Genomic DNA, 14,431 nt, shown 5'->3' on the forward strand with positions numbered 1-14,431 from the left:
AGGGACTAAGGATGAGTGGAGTGGAGAGGGGGACTGTCAATTTGTTGGGAATACAAACCCTGCAGCATATTTCTGGAAGTGCAGCAGCCCCTGCAAGCTGCTCTCGGGATGTAAAAGGGCTGTAACCAGCCCCCAGGGAACTTCCTTGGTGCAAGAGGGTATCCGGGGTGGGGTGGGGTGCAGAACCAGGCTAAAGCCCTACTCCTCACCCTCTTGCAGCTCACAAAGGGGACGTTGGGAGGAAAGGGTCATGGCTGGAATATGCTGCACTCCAGCTAGTCTCATCAGCAGAAAGGCCCCTATAGAGCTGTTGTAGCCCAATGTAAGTTAAAATCAGCCTCAAAGGTGCTCTAACCTATGCTCGGGGCTGCAGCACACCATGGCAACATGAATACGGAAAGCACAAAAGTGGAATGAAGCCCCTTTGCCCCCGACTCTGCTTCCTGTGTCCAGTGCAGGAATGGTGGATGTGGCTCATTGGCAGAGAGACATATCACCTGTAAAATGGCTTTAAAGCACGACCTGCGGTTTACCTGATATGATTGAACTTGCCCGTCTCGCAGTTTGATAGGAAGAGGTAATCGGGGAGGAAGACTGACTCCGACTCACTCCTGGTCTCTTCGGAAGCAGAGGCGTCTGTGGTGGCACTGCCTACAGAGGAGGAGGGGTCTGTGATCCTTGAGGTATGGGTGGAGATGGCTGGCGAGGGCTGGCGGGACGAGGTGGTGTGAGACAGGCTCTCCACAGAATCTGCAATGGAATAGGATTGCACCTTGTGATGGATTTGCACAGCCTTCCTCCCTCGAGAACGCTGCACACCCACCCATTCCTTAAGAGCATTGTGCAGTCACAGATCACACCAGGTGTTGATACTGACTGGGAACGTTGCCTCCCTACCCCATAAACAGTGTCTGGGGAAGGAGGCCAAGACATTAACTCATGTAATGTTCTAAGAAGTGCAGTATTTACCCAGTAAGAGACATTAGGGTCCAAAAATCAGCAGCCAAAACACGCTTCCCACAACCACTCTGCATGGACGTTCACTAGAAAGAGTGAACAGGACTAGGAAGCATGGGATTCCAGGCCGGGACCCAGACCCCAACATCTGCGATGAAAGGCAGCCCTAAAACACAAGCAAGTTTGTGTCCATAACAAACTGAATTCAGCAAGTGCCGGCAGCATTTGGAAATCCCCAAGGAAAATGCCGTGCCTCTGCCTCTTGGCAGCCTCACCGTCATTACCACAGTGGTTCCTGAGGTTGGACCTGGTGCTCCCTGCACAGACAGTATAGAGAAGGAGAGCGCTCATGTTCTAACTGTACTGTGCATTACACGTAAGTCACCCCACCCTAACAGCCATTTCACAGCATCCATGTGAACGCAGATCCTTCCTAGGCCAGCCCTGACAGCTCCTGAAGATCCTTTTTGCTCCGGGGAAGCATCATCTTAAATTAGAGATTAGCCTAAACCAAAACCTCAGATCTAAAATACCCCTGAAACCCTGGGGAGCTTTGGATCCAGACTTTCTGGCTGCCCTTCACTCTGAACGGCCTGAACCAGAACCCTAGATCAAAACTTTGCTGAAATACAGAACACTGGGGATCCATCCAAATCGTGTGGCTTGGAGCCATCTATCCTTGAAAGCCTTGAAAACTCCCTTTCTAACCAACTCGGTTGCTGCACTCCTCTCTCAGGTCGAGAAGAAAACAAATCACTTCCTCTGAGGAAAGCACCTAGCTGGAGCAGTCAGTTTTATCAAGTACGGTTTTGGACTTCTCCAGCACAAATAAAGAACCATGAGACCCACTTGAAATTAATGGAGACTAGAGAGGGTTTTCTTCCCACTCTCCAAACCTCTGAGGATGAAACTGATCTTTACTTTCTGCTTGCAGAATATCCAGATTTGTTGCACTGCAGAATTTGTTTGTGGTCTTCTTGTCTCTCTTAATGTTGAACAAAGCCTATATGAGCCAGGGATGTGTTGCAATATGATCCACACAGTTAGGGGCTCAGCAACTTAGTCTACTTACGCAGCAGACACACGCTCTTTTTCCATGAGCCGCAAGGTATTTGAGAAGTGGCGATTACAGCACAAAACCCGATGCTTGCATGTGGCAGTTAGCTGCATGTACAATGTGCCCAATGCTCTTTAAAATTTTGTATGGAAAAAATCCTAAGCTCCAAAGGGTTAAAGACAAGTCTAAATCACTTAGAAATGATGGCTAGAGGTAAATAAAAAAAGTCATCCTCCACTTTATGAGGACCTACAGTTCCCCCAAGGGGCGGTATTTGCAGTGCAGCACCCATAGGAAAATGAAAATCTGGCACCACCAGTATAATGATGACTTCTCTTGATTGGGTGCTGTGACTTTTTCAGTCTGCCCATGTGATGTGCTTGTGGGTTCCCTGACTGCTCCTCTTACAGAGCCCGATCCTGCACCCATTAAAGTCAATGACAAAGTTTGCGTTGGGCTCAATTCTCCCTGTGCCTTAGCTCTACTTGGGGCACAGGCAGGGACATCAGGGAGACAGTTAGGGCCCCCTTATTGGTTGCCACCTGGCCCCAGCATTAGTTAGGGACTCCTGAGAGACTGGGTGCCACAGGCTGACAGATGCCACATCCCCAATGGCAAGGCTGGTGCAGGAGCAGCTTCCACAAACTTGATACCAGCACTGGGTTTCCACCCACTAGGAAAATTCTCAGCAGGCTGATTATGGCCAGGATCTGGCCAATTTGTGTCTCCAGAGCAGCACCAAACAGCCAGAGCAGAAAGTGTGTCCCTTTGATTTCAAAGGGGCAGGATCAGGGCTAGAGTCTCTTCTTCACACACAGTGTCCTTCGTGTTTTAATCCCTTGGGTACATTTGAACATGGAAGTAAATAGCTTAGTGATCAAAAGAACGGAGAACAACCTAAAGCCGGGTCTGAACCATAACCTAGACACGGTCCCCATCCTCCCCAAACTTTGGGGGAGTTTCAATCTGAATGTGATTCCCCCAATTTGCAGTTTGGGCCCATTTGTAGCTGAGCAGCTATGGAACAGTGAGTTCCCTGTGGAATTTGTACACAATTCCCTGAAGGTTCTGGCATAATTCCTCCTCCCTCCGCTCCAACAGGCTGTGCTAAAAGATCAGATACATGGAAACTCCTGAAAGTATTTGAGAAAAAGCCTGACAGAAGCTACAAAAGCCGTCCAAGAGAGAATTATCCTTTTTCCCTATTGGGTTTTGAATGTAATCCAGCAATAAGATTTCATCGGAGTAACTGGTGAGAAATGGAATCCAAAATAATTCCTATGATACTGCACTACCTCATTACGGCCGCCAGATGGTGTGCATCTTGTTCCACGACCCATTGTTTTCCCTATTGTTAGTGTTACTCTGACGTTATCAGCAGGTATTTACCATCCAGGGCAAAGCATATGTCTCAAAAAACCTACACATTTCATAAATGAAAGCAGCTGTATTCCACCAAAAAACAGCAACTGATCAATACAGAACTCCACAAGTACTGTATGCTTTCAAAGTCCTAAGTATTGCTGCATCAAGATTCAGTAGTAGCAAGCTTGTCAGTTTCTCCAAAGTCCCAATTTCAGGGGCTGCCTGTTAGAAATCCTGAAGACATCTCATGGTCAACCAGCATTAAAAGGTGGGCCAGATCTTACTTTGTGGGCTAGATCCTGAGGTCCTTACTCAGATTTTACTCAACTGACATCAAAGTTCTTGTGAAATATTAGATTAAGGTGTATAGTTTCTAATTTTGGACACCACTGCAAAGTTGTTGATAGACGCAAGGTATAAGTGTAAACACATCAATAAGGACAGAGCAAGGATTTGGTCCTGTATACCTTGATGTTGGATAACGCCCCCTCTCCAGCTCACCCCCCCAAACAAACAAACCCCTGCCATATAATGAGCACAGAAGTACACTTCACCCACGGCAGACTCTAAACCAGCTCCTCAACTGGCATAAATGCAGCGCAGCTTCATTGACTATCTAGTCTAAGAGTATAAAAACCCATTCAGAGCCACGTTTTGCCAGCCTAATGCTGAGTAGTACCATACTCTACTGACTTCAGCGAGCCTAAGGGAGCAAGGTAATACTCATACTCAGTATAAGAAATGCCAGCAAAATCTGGCCCAGAGCAATCAAACAGCTACTTATCAAAGGCCCCAGTACTGTACCTTTATCAATGGTTCTCAACCTTTTTTACTGGTGACCACTTTCACACAGCAAGCCTCTGAGTGTGACCCCCCCACAAATTAAAAACACTTTTAAATATATTTAACACCATTATAAATGCTGGAGGCAGAGCAGGGTTTGGGGTGGAGGTTGACAGCTCACAACCCCCCCTGTAACAACCTCGTGACCCCCTGAGGGGTCCCCACCCCCCCGTTTGAGAACCCCTGCTTTATATAAAGTTTAGCAACGGAGTTACTGGGCATTTGTTTTTTTCTTTTCAATATTGTGCCTGACAACTATTTCTTCTTGCTGGATTAGGACCCAATCCTACACACAATTAGGCCCCGATTCAGCAAAGCATTTAAGCATGTGCTTAAATCTATGCCTTTCACATGTACTTTAACTTTAGGCACATGCTTAAGTGCTTTCCTGAATTTTGCATCGAATGGTTTCAATAGCACTGTCCACAGCACGAGGCATTACATCTGAAAGTAAGTGTTTCCAGGGTCAGGCTCTTAAAGTGTATTACATCTCCTGGGTGGTGTTGATGGCCCAAAGCATTACAAACAAGCTAAAGAACTTTTCCGCAAGTTTTACCACCAAGACTCTCTTTACAGGCTCAAATGGTGAACTGAGCTATTCAGACTTTGAATTCTTAGAGCTATATCCTAAGCTGTGGCAACTCAAATATACACTGAGATAATTCTGTGGGAATCTCAGTGTCACCATCTGACTGCATCGAAAAGACCTCACAACAAGCAGAAATCAGTGGCTCTCTGGATTATTAATACAAACACACAACTGATAGGCACTAATTCCATCTGCTATTCACTACCTTTAGCATCGGAGTTGTCCCACTGGTAAAGACTCTTAGGTCTGGAATACATTGTAGTCACAGTCAACTGCACTGATGAGGGGGAAGGTGGCTGTGCCCTTTTGTAACCTTTGGGCTGTCCTGACATCTGTAGTCAGATCGGTGTGCATTAAAGTTATACTGCAGCAGCCGGGGAGAATAAATTATGCATGGCCATTTTCTACAGAGAGAATGCAGAGAATAGGCTTTATGCTGCTTTGCCTCCTCCCACCCCACCCCAGCAAGAAAGCGAGCTGACTCTGCTGCCAAAGTAACTGCTTCATTTAGTATGACTTGCCATAAGGGAGAGCCGGGGAGTGGGGGGCGGGCTGGTTATGTGTTTTGAATGTAGCACCATCCTGTATGGATTTGGGCTCTGTATTTTACAAAGCGGTAACAAAGCGGCACGGTTTTGTAGAGGAGCTCATTTGCAAGTTAAGTGACGGCAATGAGTAAAAACCCAATCTCTGTAGTGCAGTAGATCCTGAAGGACTGATCTCCCCATTGCACCCTCTAGCTGGGTGATCTCCCTTCAATGTACATGCATAACTCCCCTCAATGGAGTTTCTTTGCCCCTCATTTGCTGGTTCAAATCCTGTCCAGAGACTGAAAGTCGTTACCACCTGATGGCTGTTTGGGGATGTAGGTGAAATGACTTCAGCGTTTCAGGACACACCTAGCCGGGTTCCATGTTGGCCATATCAGCAGAAAAATCAAGGAGATGAAAGTACCCTCCCACATCTTGTGGCAATGGGCCAGACCATGGCATTAAAGAGGCCCTGGGTCACACTGCCCCTGGATGAGCTCAGGGAGGGATTAGTCCCTTGCGGAGGGATTAGTCACTGCGTTCTCCAGTAAGCACTGGGAGGTGCCTTGACACTTTCTCTCATGCTCACACAAGGACCAGAGCCATCTAGCCTGATGGGGGTAAGCTGGTTGTGCTGCTGCCTACACCATCCCATGCTGTTTGGAGGGGGGAGAGGGGAGGGCTGTTCTGTGGGGCACCCATATTGCATGAGCACTAAATTCAGAGGGAAAGAAAAAAAAAAAGGGAAAATAAGAACCTCTCCCCTGGAGTTGAAACCTACCCCTGCCCCGACACACACACAGAGAAGTGAACAGCCCCTTTGGAGAGGTGTCTTCAACAGCAAAGTGTTAGGCTGGAGCCTGAGAGGTGCTGTGTAACCCACTCTTCTCTGTCAATGGAGGTTGAAGGTTCACAGCCCCCCTCAGGAACTGCCCCTGCCTGACTACCCTGTGTTTTAACCAGAAAGAAGCAACTGCTACTGCAATAGCGGCATTGCCAAGGCCTCTGTCAGAGTTAAAAGAACAAACCACACCAGATCCAGCAGGGAACTAAACACCAGACAGGTTTATATTTTTCAAGAAAAGGATGGAGGTTCCCAGGCTGAGTCTGCACTCAAAGCAAGAGCTGGTGGGGCCAGAGGACAGAAAAATCCCATTAGAAATCCACTCATTAACTGTGCATGTTCCCAGCCTAGATCCCACGCTGAAGAGCCTCCTGGCTTGCACCGCTCTCACCAACAACTGCTCAGCGCTTTGCACCTGATGAACTTTGCTTTCCCTCTTGTGCGCTGCTCGTGTCCATTAAGATGCCAGCGCTTACCTCTCTTTGCCTTCCATTTGCCACTGATTTCAAAGCACGGGCTAGGGGTGTATTTATTTGTCACCCGTGCTCCTTCCTATTTCCAAACCCTGAAAAAAAAGGGGAATTAAAGAGCAATCATGACAGTACGGACCTTCAGAGACACTAATTAGCTAGTCCTCATTGCACCCTAATAAGTATAATTTCCATTGCACAGAGGGGAACCTGAGGCGGCAAGGTTACTTACCCAAGCATTCAGAGACTCACAGTCAGAGTTCCTGGCTCTCAGCCCTCTGCTCTCATTACTCACTTCTCAAATCAGACTCACTTATTTCACATTTTTCTAGTTACCCGCCACAAACATCATGTCTCAACAGCACTCACAATGGAAATGTAGCATATGCTTTATGAGCTGGAATAAAATAATTCCTCCTAATATTCTGATGATCAATAGCAATCTAAAGGGAGCTAAAGACAAATATAGTTATTCACTAGAAGTCAATTATTCTGCTTGGCAGGTGTGATTTCAGAAATCAAAATGTGGCACCAGGGAGCCTCAGAGGTTGCTGTCTTATGGAAACCAGGGGCTTCTCCCTGGATGGCCCATATGGAGGACCGGAGTATCAGCCCTTCGCCTCCAGAAAGGACGGTGTTAATCCAGCAGCTATTGCTGACTGCGATGGTGCATTTGTTCTGGCTGGCTTGCCACTAGCATTAAACCGTCTCGTTCAAGTGTGTTCCATTGCACTTCCATTTCCAGATTGACTCTCTTCCGTATACTTGGGTTACCCCACTTTTCCCTATTTGCAGATAATATATTGTACAATTTCCTCAATAGACTCCAAGCATGACCTCAAAAAGACAGAAAGACTGTATCCCCATGCAGTCTCTAATGGCCCCTTGAGCCATTATTAACTGGCTGTTTTTATAAGAATTGTGGCAGGTCTGACAGAGGGGTGCATAGCACCTTATGGATCACTTCAGAGAGGGTGTTCCATGCATGGCGGGGAGGGGGTGGTCTGGAAGAAGGCACAGAAATGTGTTTGTGAGGAGCTAAGAAGGGGGCTGATGAGGCTGGCATTACCCACAGACCAGAGGAGGTGGGGGCAGGGCAATAAGACACAGGAGCACACAAATAGGAAGGTAAATGTTATGAAGGATAAAATTACACACAAAAAATTCAAATTTCTTTTTCAAGGGGTTATGGTGGCTAGACAGCTGGACATGAGCTCCCATGAGCTAATGCAATCCTTGGATGTATAACGGGGAACGTAGACTAGAAGTAGAGAGGTTATTTTACTTCTGTATTTGGCACTGGTGTGACCACGGCTGGAATATCGTGTCCAGTTCTGCTACCCACAATTCAAGAAGGATGTTGATAAAGTGGAGAAGGTTGAGAGAGACAAGCCCTGAGAATGGTCAAAGGATTAGAAAACATGCCTTACAGTGATAGACTCAAAGAGCTCAGTCTATTTAGCTTAATGAAGAGAAGGTTATGGGGTGACTTGATTACAGTCTGTAAGTACCTGCATGGAGGAATATTTTGAAATATTTTGAGCTCACCTGTGCAAGGCATCAAGCCCAGGAATTTCACTCTAGACTCTGTGGTACCTGGAGCAGTTTATGGGGCGGGGAGTAACACAGTGATTGCCAGGTGATTGCCTTTGTAAGCAAGGAGCAGAACAGTCACACTCAATGTGAAATGTTACCGGGGTGCATGGAGGAATTTGAAGGGAGAATTCAAGATGAAAGGTCCCTCCTGGGCTGAAGAGCTCCTGGAGGAGTTTTTAATGCAGAGTTATAATCTTTGAAGATAGGGCTTGGTAATGAGAAAGCCTAAACAAACTTAACAGGTTCTCCAATGAAATCCTGTTAGATTATATTGCTCCAGTTAACCATCCTTTCAGCATGCATGCAGTATGGGGGGTGTTGTGCTTCTCTGCTGCCTGGTCCCCTCTTCCTCCTCTCTTCTTGCATGGGCTTCTCTGTTCCTTGGTTCCCTTTTTCCTTGGACATGTTGCCCAGCCACTTACTCCTCTTGTTTCCCTGGGTGCCTTCCTTGTGTAAGCAGCGAGGCTGGCTCCTGCTTCTTCCCATCTGATTTTGCAGTTCTTTGCCTGGCAGCCTGTAAAAGCTGCTGGGAACAAAGATGAGAGCCAGCACCACATGGCCAATCAGCAGCGGATCACCAGCATGTGCTCTGTGGACCACAGTTTGCGAACACCTGGTGTTCAGCAAAAGGGTGACTAAGTAGCAAGTGAGGTTAGAGTCCTCTCTTTGGGAATGGATCCTGCCCTTCATGGTGATGGGACTTGATGATCTGATATGTTTTTCTATGTCCCTGTACACTGGTACCAGCGTGCCGTATTCATGCTGTATCTGCACAGGCATCTGTGGCCTGTGATAGGGAAACAAGGCTTGTATAATCTGTCGGTTTAGGTTTTTATGCCACTTTGGTAATGTCTTAATTATTTCTCCCTGGCCCATTTTAGGAAGTATAGGCAGAAGTGCTTCCGAGGGAGTTCTGTGCTTCTCAGCTATGCCAGAGATGGGAGCAGGCTGTTAAAGAGAGGGAGTAGGGAAATACTGGTGTGGAGTCTCACAACTCCAGCTGGACTCCACTACAGCAGAAAAGGATGCAAAGCAGAAACACGATGGAGGATTGCACAGTTCCTTTTCTAGCTGCCATTTCCTAGTGTAACCAGTAAGTGGCATGGTTTCTTGGGTTACTCAAATGTTGCAGCCTGAACACCCTTGCCTGGTAAACCCTTCCCGACAGCTATGCACACAGGTGCTTCCTGACATCTGTTTGGAACTTGCATTTCTCTTCACTTACTCTTTGCTGTCCCTCTCTGTGTTGACTCAAAACAGCTACTTGCGGTGGGCAGTACAGACCCTGTGTAGGACTCACAAATCACAATTTGTGTCTGGCCCGCCTTGGCTGTAGAAATGCCAGATTAGTAGCTCTTTGATCATATGAGCCTGGCCTATTAACCCCGACTCTTCTCTGTTTGAAGGGGCTAATTTGAAGCACAGGAGCGCTGGGCATATGGCTGAGTCACTGAGTAAACCTGCCGCTGCCCTTTTGCGCCCATCACGCAGAAAGAATCTGAAATTAGATTCTGGCCCGACAGTCACAAACGAATGAAAAAGGTACATGGATTAAGAATGATCGGGTTAGCTGCATAACATTGGTTTGGAGATTAATTTTTAAATGCACAGAAAAGCTTATTAAAATTTCCCACTATCGACATATCTTTGATATGATTATTCACTCCTGGGAATATTTTTACATACAAGACTTCAAATCAAAAAAGCACATGGCATTTTACAACTCTGTTCTCTTCTTATATTCATGTTTAATGGTAATTTGTTGAAATTTACAGACACTTTGGGGATTGAGGTGCTTCTAGTAAGCATGAGTAATCAGCAGCAGTTCAAATGTTGATGTACAACCTATGCAACTTTATAGGTGTGGTGGTAAACTAGCCCAGAATATGGTCCTCAATCCAACCCTTCCCAATCTTCACCAGACTACCAGGCATTTCAGGATAAACCAGGTATAGTCCTAATGACTCCGGAGATAATGACTGCTCTTAAAAGTCTGAATAAGGGGGAAGACTCCTATAGTGTGGCAGCAAGACTCATGGCTTGTCTATATTAGATAAATATGCACAGACAACTACAGATTCAGTAACTGAATTAAACAACATGGATGTGAGGTTTTAAAAACCAATTTAAGAGTGCCCACACAAAGAAGTTGAACCAAATTAATCAGTTTCTAAAGCAGGGGTCGGCAACCTTTCAGAAGTGCTGTGCTGAGTCTTCATTTATTCACTCTAATTTAAGGTTTCGTGAGTCAGTAATACATTTTAATGTTTTTAGAAGGTCTCTTTCTATAAGTCTATAATATATAACTAAACTATTGTTGTATGTAAAGTAAATAAGGTTTTTAAAATGTTTAAGAAGCTTCATTTCAAATTAAATTAAAATGCAGAGCCCCCTGGACTGGTGGCCAGGACCTGGCCAGTGTGAGTGCTACTGAAAATCAGCTCATGTGCCGCCTTCGGCACCCGTGCCATAGGTTGCCTACCCCTGTTCTAAAGCACTTTAGACCTTGCATACAGCTATATAGGCATAGTTAAACCAACAAAACGATCTAGTGAGGACACAGTATTATTAGTATCAAAGTGTTTATACTGGTTCCCTTGCCATATCAGCGCCTAAGGCTACGTCTACACTACCCTTCTGCTGACATAGCTGTGTCACTCAGGGTTGTGAAGCGACGTTATCCCTGATCAATACAGTTGCACTGGCAGAAGCCCGTAGTGCAGGTGCTCGTTATGCCAATAAAACTTCCAAGGATACACAAAAGCTTTAGACTAGAGCACAAACTGTGAGAAGATAAGGCCTGAACGTTGCTTGAGCACTAGCTCTGAAGGTATCCTGACTTCAGGGAAAAACTTACTGCCTTTATAAAAGGATCATTTCAAATGCCATTGGAGAGGTCCTTCGAGCGAAATACAGCCGAGGCCTAGTCAGCTGGGCCTCACTGAAACGAACCTCATCTATCTTGTTCTTTGGCTTTTGATGACTTTACTTCTTTGACTCACTTTGTCTTTAGCTTCACAGGGACAGTCTTACCCTCATTTTAGACTTTTTGTCAAAATTATACATAAAGTAATAACAACAATGCAGCACCCAACCTCCCAAACCTTACAATTTCAGCAAGGTTGAGAGAGTTTGTTTCTGAACCATCCTCATATTTCATCCAAGCTCAGGTGAGCGAGTGATTCCAGCCCTCTCAAGGCTCCTAGCTCATGCTGCCTGTGTCTAAGTCCTACTTTGCTAGTTGGGAGTTACGGCTATACACTGGCACACACCAAACATGACACCAAGTTTTCCTGACAGACTCTAAACTGAATGTGAAAATTGCAGCTATTGGGATTATAATGGGAATTCTGCCAAAATCTCCCCACTCCCTTCCATTCCTCCTCTGAGCATACTAATGAAGAGAAGATTAAAGAATGCATGAACTGGAATAGAGGAAATTAAAGCATCCCAGCATGGTCTTCTGTCTCCTTTCAGGTGTATGAGATTAAAAGTGTTATTATTCCTTTTAATGAGACAAGTCTTTCAGTGAGTTCCCCCAGCATCATCCACTTCTGTTGTTGCAATGGCCTTCTTCATGACCATGCAACAGAGGCCTGGTCTACACCATGCGTTTAAATCGATTTAAACAGCGTTAAATCGATTTAACGCTGCACCCGTCCACACTACACTGCTCTTTATATTGATTTAAAGGGCTCTTTAAATCGATTTCTGTACTCCTACAAAACGAGAGGAGTAATGCTAAAATCGATATTACTATATCGGATTAGGGTTAGTGTGGACGCAAATCGACATTATTGGCCTCATTATCTTACAGTAGCTACCCACAGTGCACCGCTCCAGAAATCGATGCTAGCCTCAGACCATGGACGCACATCACCGAATTAATGTGCCTAGTGTGGACGCGCACAATTAACTTTATAATATCTGTTTTATAAAATCGGTTTAAGCTAATTCGAATTTATCCTGTAGTGTAGACGTGGCCTGAGTCTGAATTATATCCTTTACTGCTTTCAAATCACTGCTGTATCTGTCCCTTGGAAATATCGGGGAAAATACAGTTTGCATTTATCTGAGGCTGAATTGCTCATTTTAAAAATCAAGCTACAGGTCCCTGTGTTAATTAATGGCCAGATTCAACCTGTAGTGGCTAATCCCAGGACCCACTCCAACAAATTCACTGTAATGAACTATCTTACGGGCTCTTTCTCCATATGGGTGGAGGCCTTGACAAAATGCTTTGTCCTCATTTTCACGGGCAGGAATATATCTTGGATCTAGACACACATTCCTACCACACTCCTGGAGCATTTGATTCTCTGCCTCTTTTTTCTGCCTTTTCTTCTCTTTACAAGAGTAAGAGGGCTTTACAGCATTAGCATTAAGATTTATAGATCACATCGTATAATGCTTGAGACAATGTGAACTTTGTAGAACACTTTCTCTCTCTCTCTCTGAGATGGGTGATTGATGTTAAGTCAAACTAAATAAATACCGAGCATGTAATGAAATACAAGTCCCATTAGATAATGTTCAGTCAGTATTGTACATAAACAGTACCGTCTTTTATAAAAAATCTGTTGGTTTATTCAAAAAGGAGTTAGTTCATGGAAGTGAGACCAAAACCAATTGGCTATTATTTATATTCTGCAGAACTGATATCTTTGGTAGTTTTAAGCAATCTTTCTAAAATCAAACCAATTACCACAAGTACTATGATGTTCCCCAGCAGGATAAGTCTCCACTCCTCTCTGGCCACTGTGCTGCCTGAGGGAGATTCCAGCTCCAGGTTATTTCCACAGAGCTTGAGCCATGATTCCATTCCTACCTGTGCCATCTTCCAAGTGTCCAAAGTTGCAGATCTGGCTGATGTTGTGCACCCATATCTGCATTTCCTCCTCCGTTTTCGCCACCAAGTAAAAGGAGCGGTAGGTGGTTTTCACAATGAAGACAAAATTATTCTGGAATTCTTTCTTGATGAAGTTGGACCCTGAATGCTTCAGCACTTCACATTCGTTAAGGTCTATGATCCGAATGGGTTTCTTTGAATGGTTGTTTCTGTAGTACTCCAGAACGTCTGGGTTCCCACTCATGCGGCCCCTGCGGAGCACAAACCAGCGCTTCCGCCATGCCTGCAGGAGACACAATTGGACACATGTCACAGATGGGGAATTTGTTTCCTGCTTTAGCCTTCAAACTGGTTGTCACATTTTTGCCAACAGATCTAAATATGCATATTTTCTTTAGCTTCTATGCTTATCTTAATCACTGCGCTGAATGGTGATTGGTGATTTGAAATCCATTCCCATACGGCGTGTCTACTCTAAGAAGAAAGGTGGGTAGTTGTAATTTTAACATCAGTTTGCAGGGCAGGTAAGCTATAGGCTTCTCCATAGTCTCTACCTCGATCTAGTACCATGTGTTAAAGCTACAAATGGCCTTGTCTTCACTAGGATTTTAGTTGCTACGTTAGCTAACATGAAGTAAGAACACATCTTTTATCTTAGGATAAAATCCTAGGCATGCCTTGTCTTCACTGTGTTAGGTCTGGTCTACACTTGAAATTTAGGTCAACATAGCTACAGTACTCGAGGGTGTGAAAAAATCTACACCCAAGTGATGTAGCTATGCCGACCTAATCCCCAGTGTAGATGCAGCTAGGCTGACAGAAGAATGCTTCCCTTGAGCTAACTACCATCGCAAGGGGAGGTGGTGTTCCTATAGCAACAACAACAACATCAAAGCTCCATCGCTCTAAGCTGTGTCTACATTATTGGGGTATGCCAGGATAATTATGGTGCTGTAGCTATGCCGCTACAGTCCCCATACTGTAGTCATGGCCTTACTTGCCATGTCTTAGCTAGCACCTGGTAGATAACACCTTTTCTCCTAGTGGAGACAAGGCCTTAAGATGAACCCAGCATGTTTCCATTAGATGGTTTTCTGTGCTCATAAAGAGCCGTTAATGAGCTGACAGTTACTTATGCAAATTAAGGAGAACAGATCTTGAGGGGGTTGCAGTGCTAAAAAGTTAAACAGATGACTTCAGAATGCTACAAAATCCTGTATATCTCACATAACGGCTTGTATAACTCTCTCTGCCCAAAACTGTACATTCATAAATATTTATCTCTTTTTGGCCCAAATGATTAATAGCCAGGATTTCACACAGGGTTAAGT

At 45.1% G+C, this 14,431-nt stretch overlaps 1 protein-coding gene across 10 annotated transcripts in view; it reads right to left on the reverse strand.

Moving 5' to 3' along the window:
- GAB3 (GRB2 associated binding protein 3) overlaps positions 1–14,431 on the reverse strand; it is a 113,039-nt gene that overhangs the window by 17,106 nt on the left and 81,502 nt on the right. For all 10 annotated transcript variants that reach the window (XM_032788217.2, XM_032788218.2, XM_032788220.2 and 7 more), the window contains 2 exons: positions 13,080–13,383; positions 534–750 (listed from right to left, as the gene is read on the reverse strand). In XM_032788217.2, coding sequence (XP_032644108.1) covers positions 534–750; positions 13,080–13,383 — 521 coding nt within the window. The remainder of the gene's footprint in view (positions 1–533; positions 751–13,079; positions 13,384–14,431) is intronic.

This window comes from Chelonoidis abingdonii, chromosome 8 (genome assembly GCF_003597395.2).
Source record: "Chelonoidis abingdonii isolate Lonesome George chromosome 8, CheloAbing_2.0, whole genome shotgun sequence".
Taxonomy (NCBI): Eukaryota; Metazoa; Chordata; order Testudines; family Testudinidae; genus Chelonoidis; species Chelonoidis abingdonii.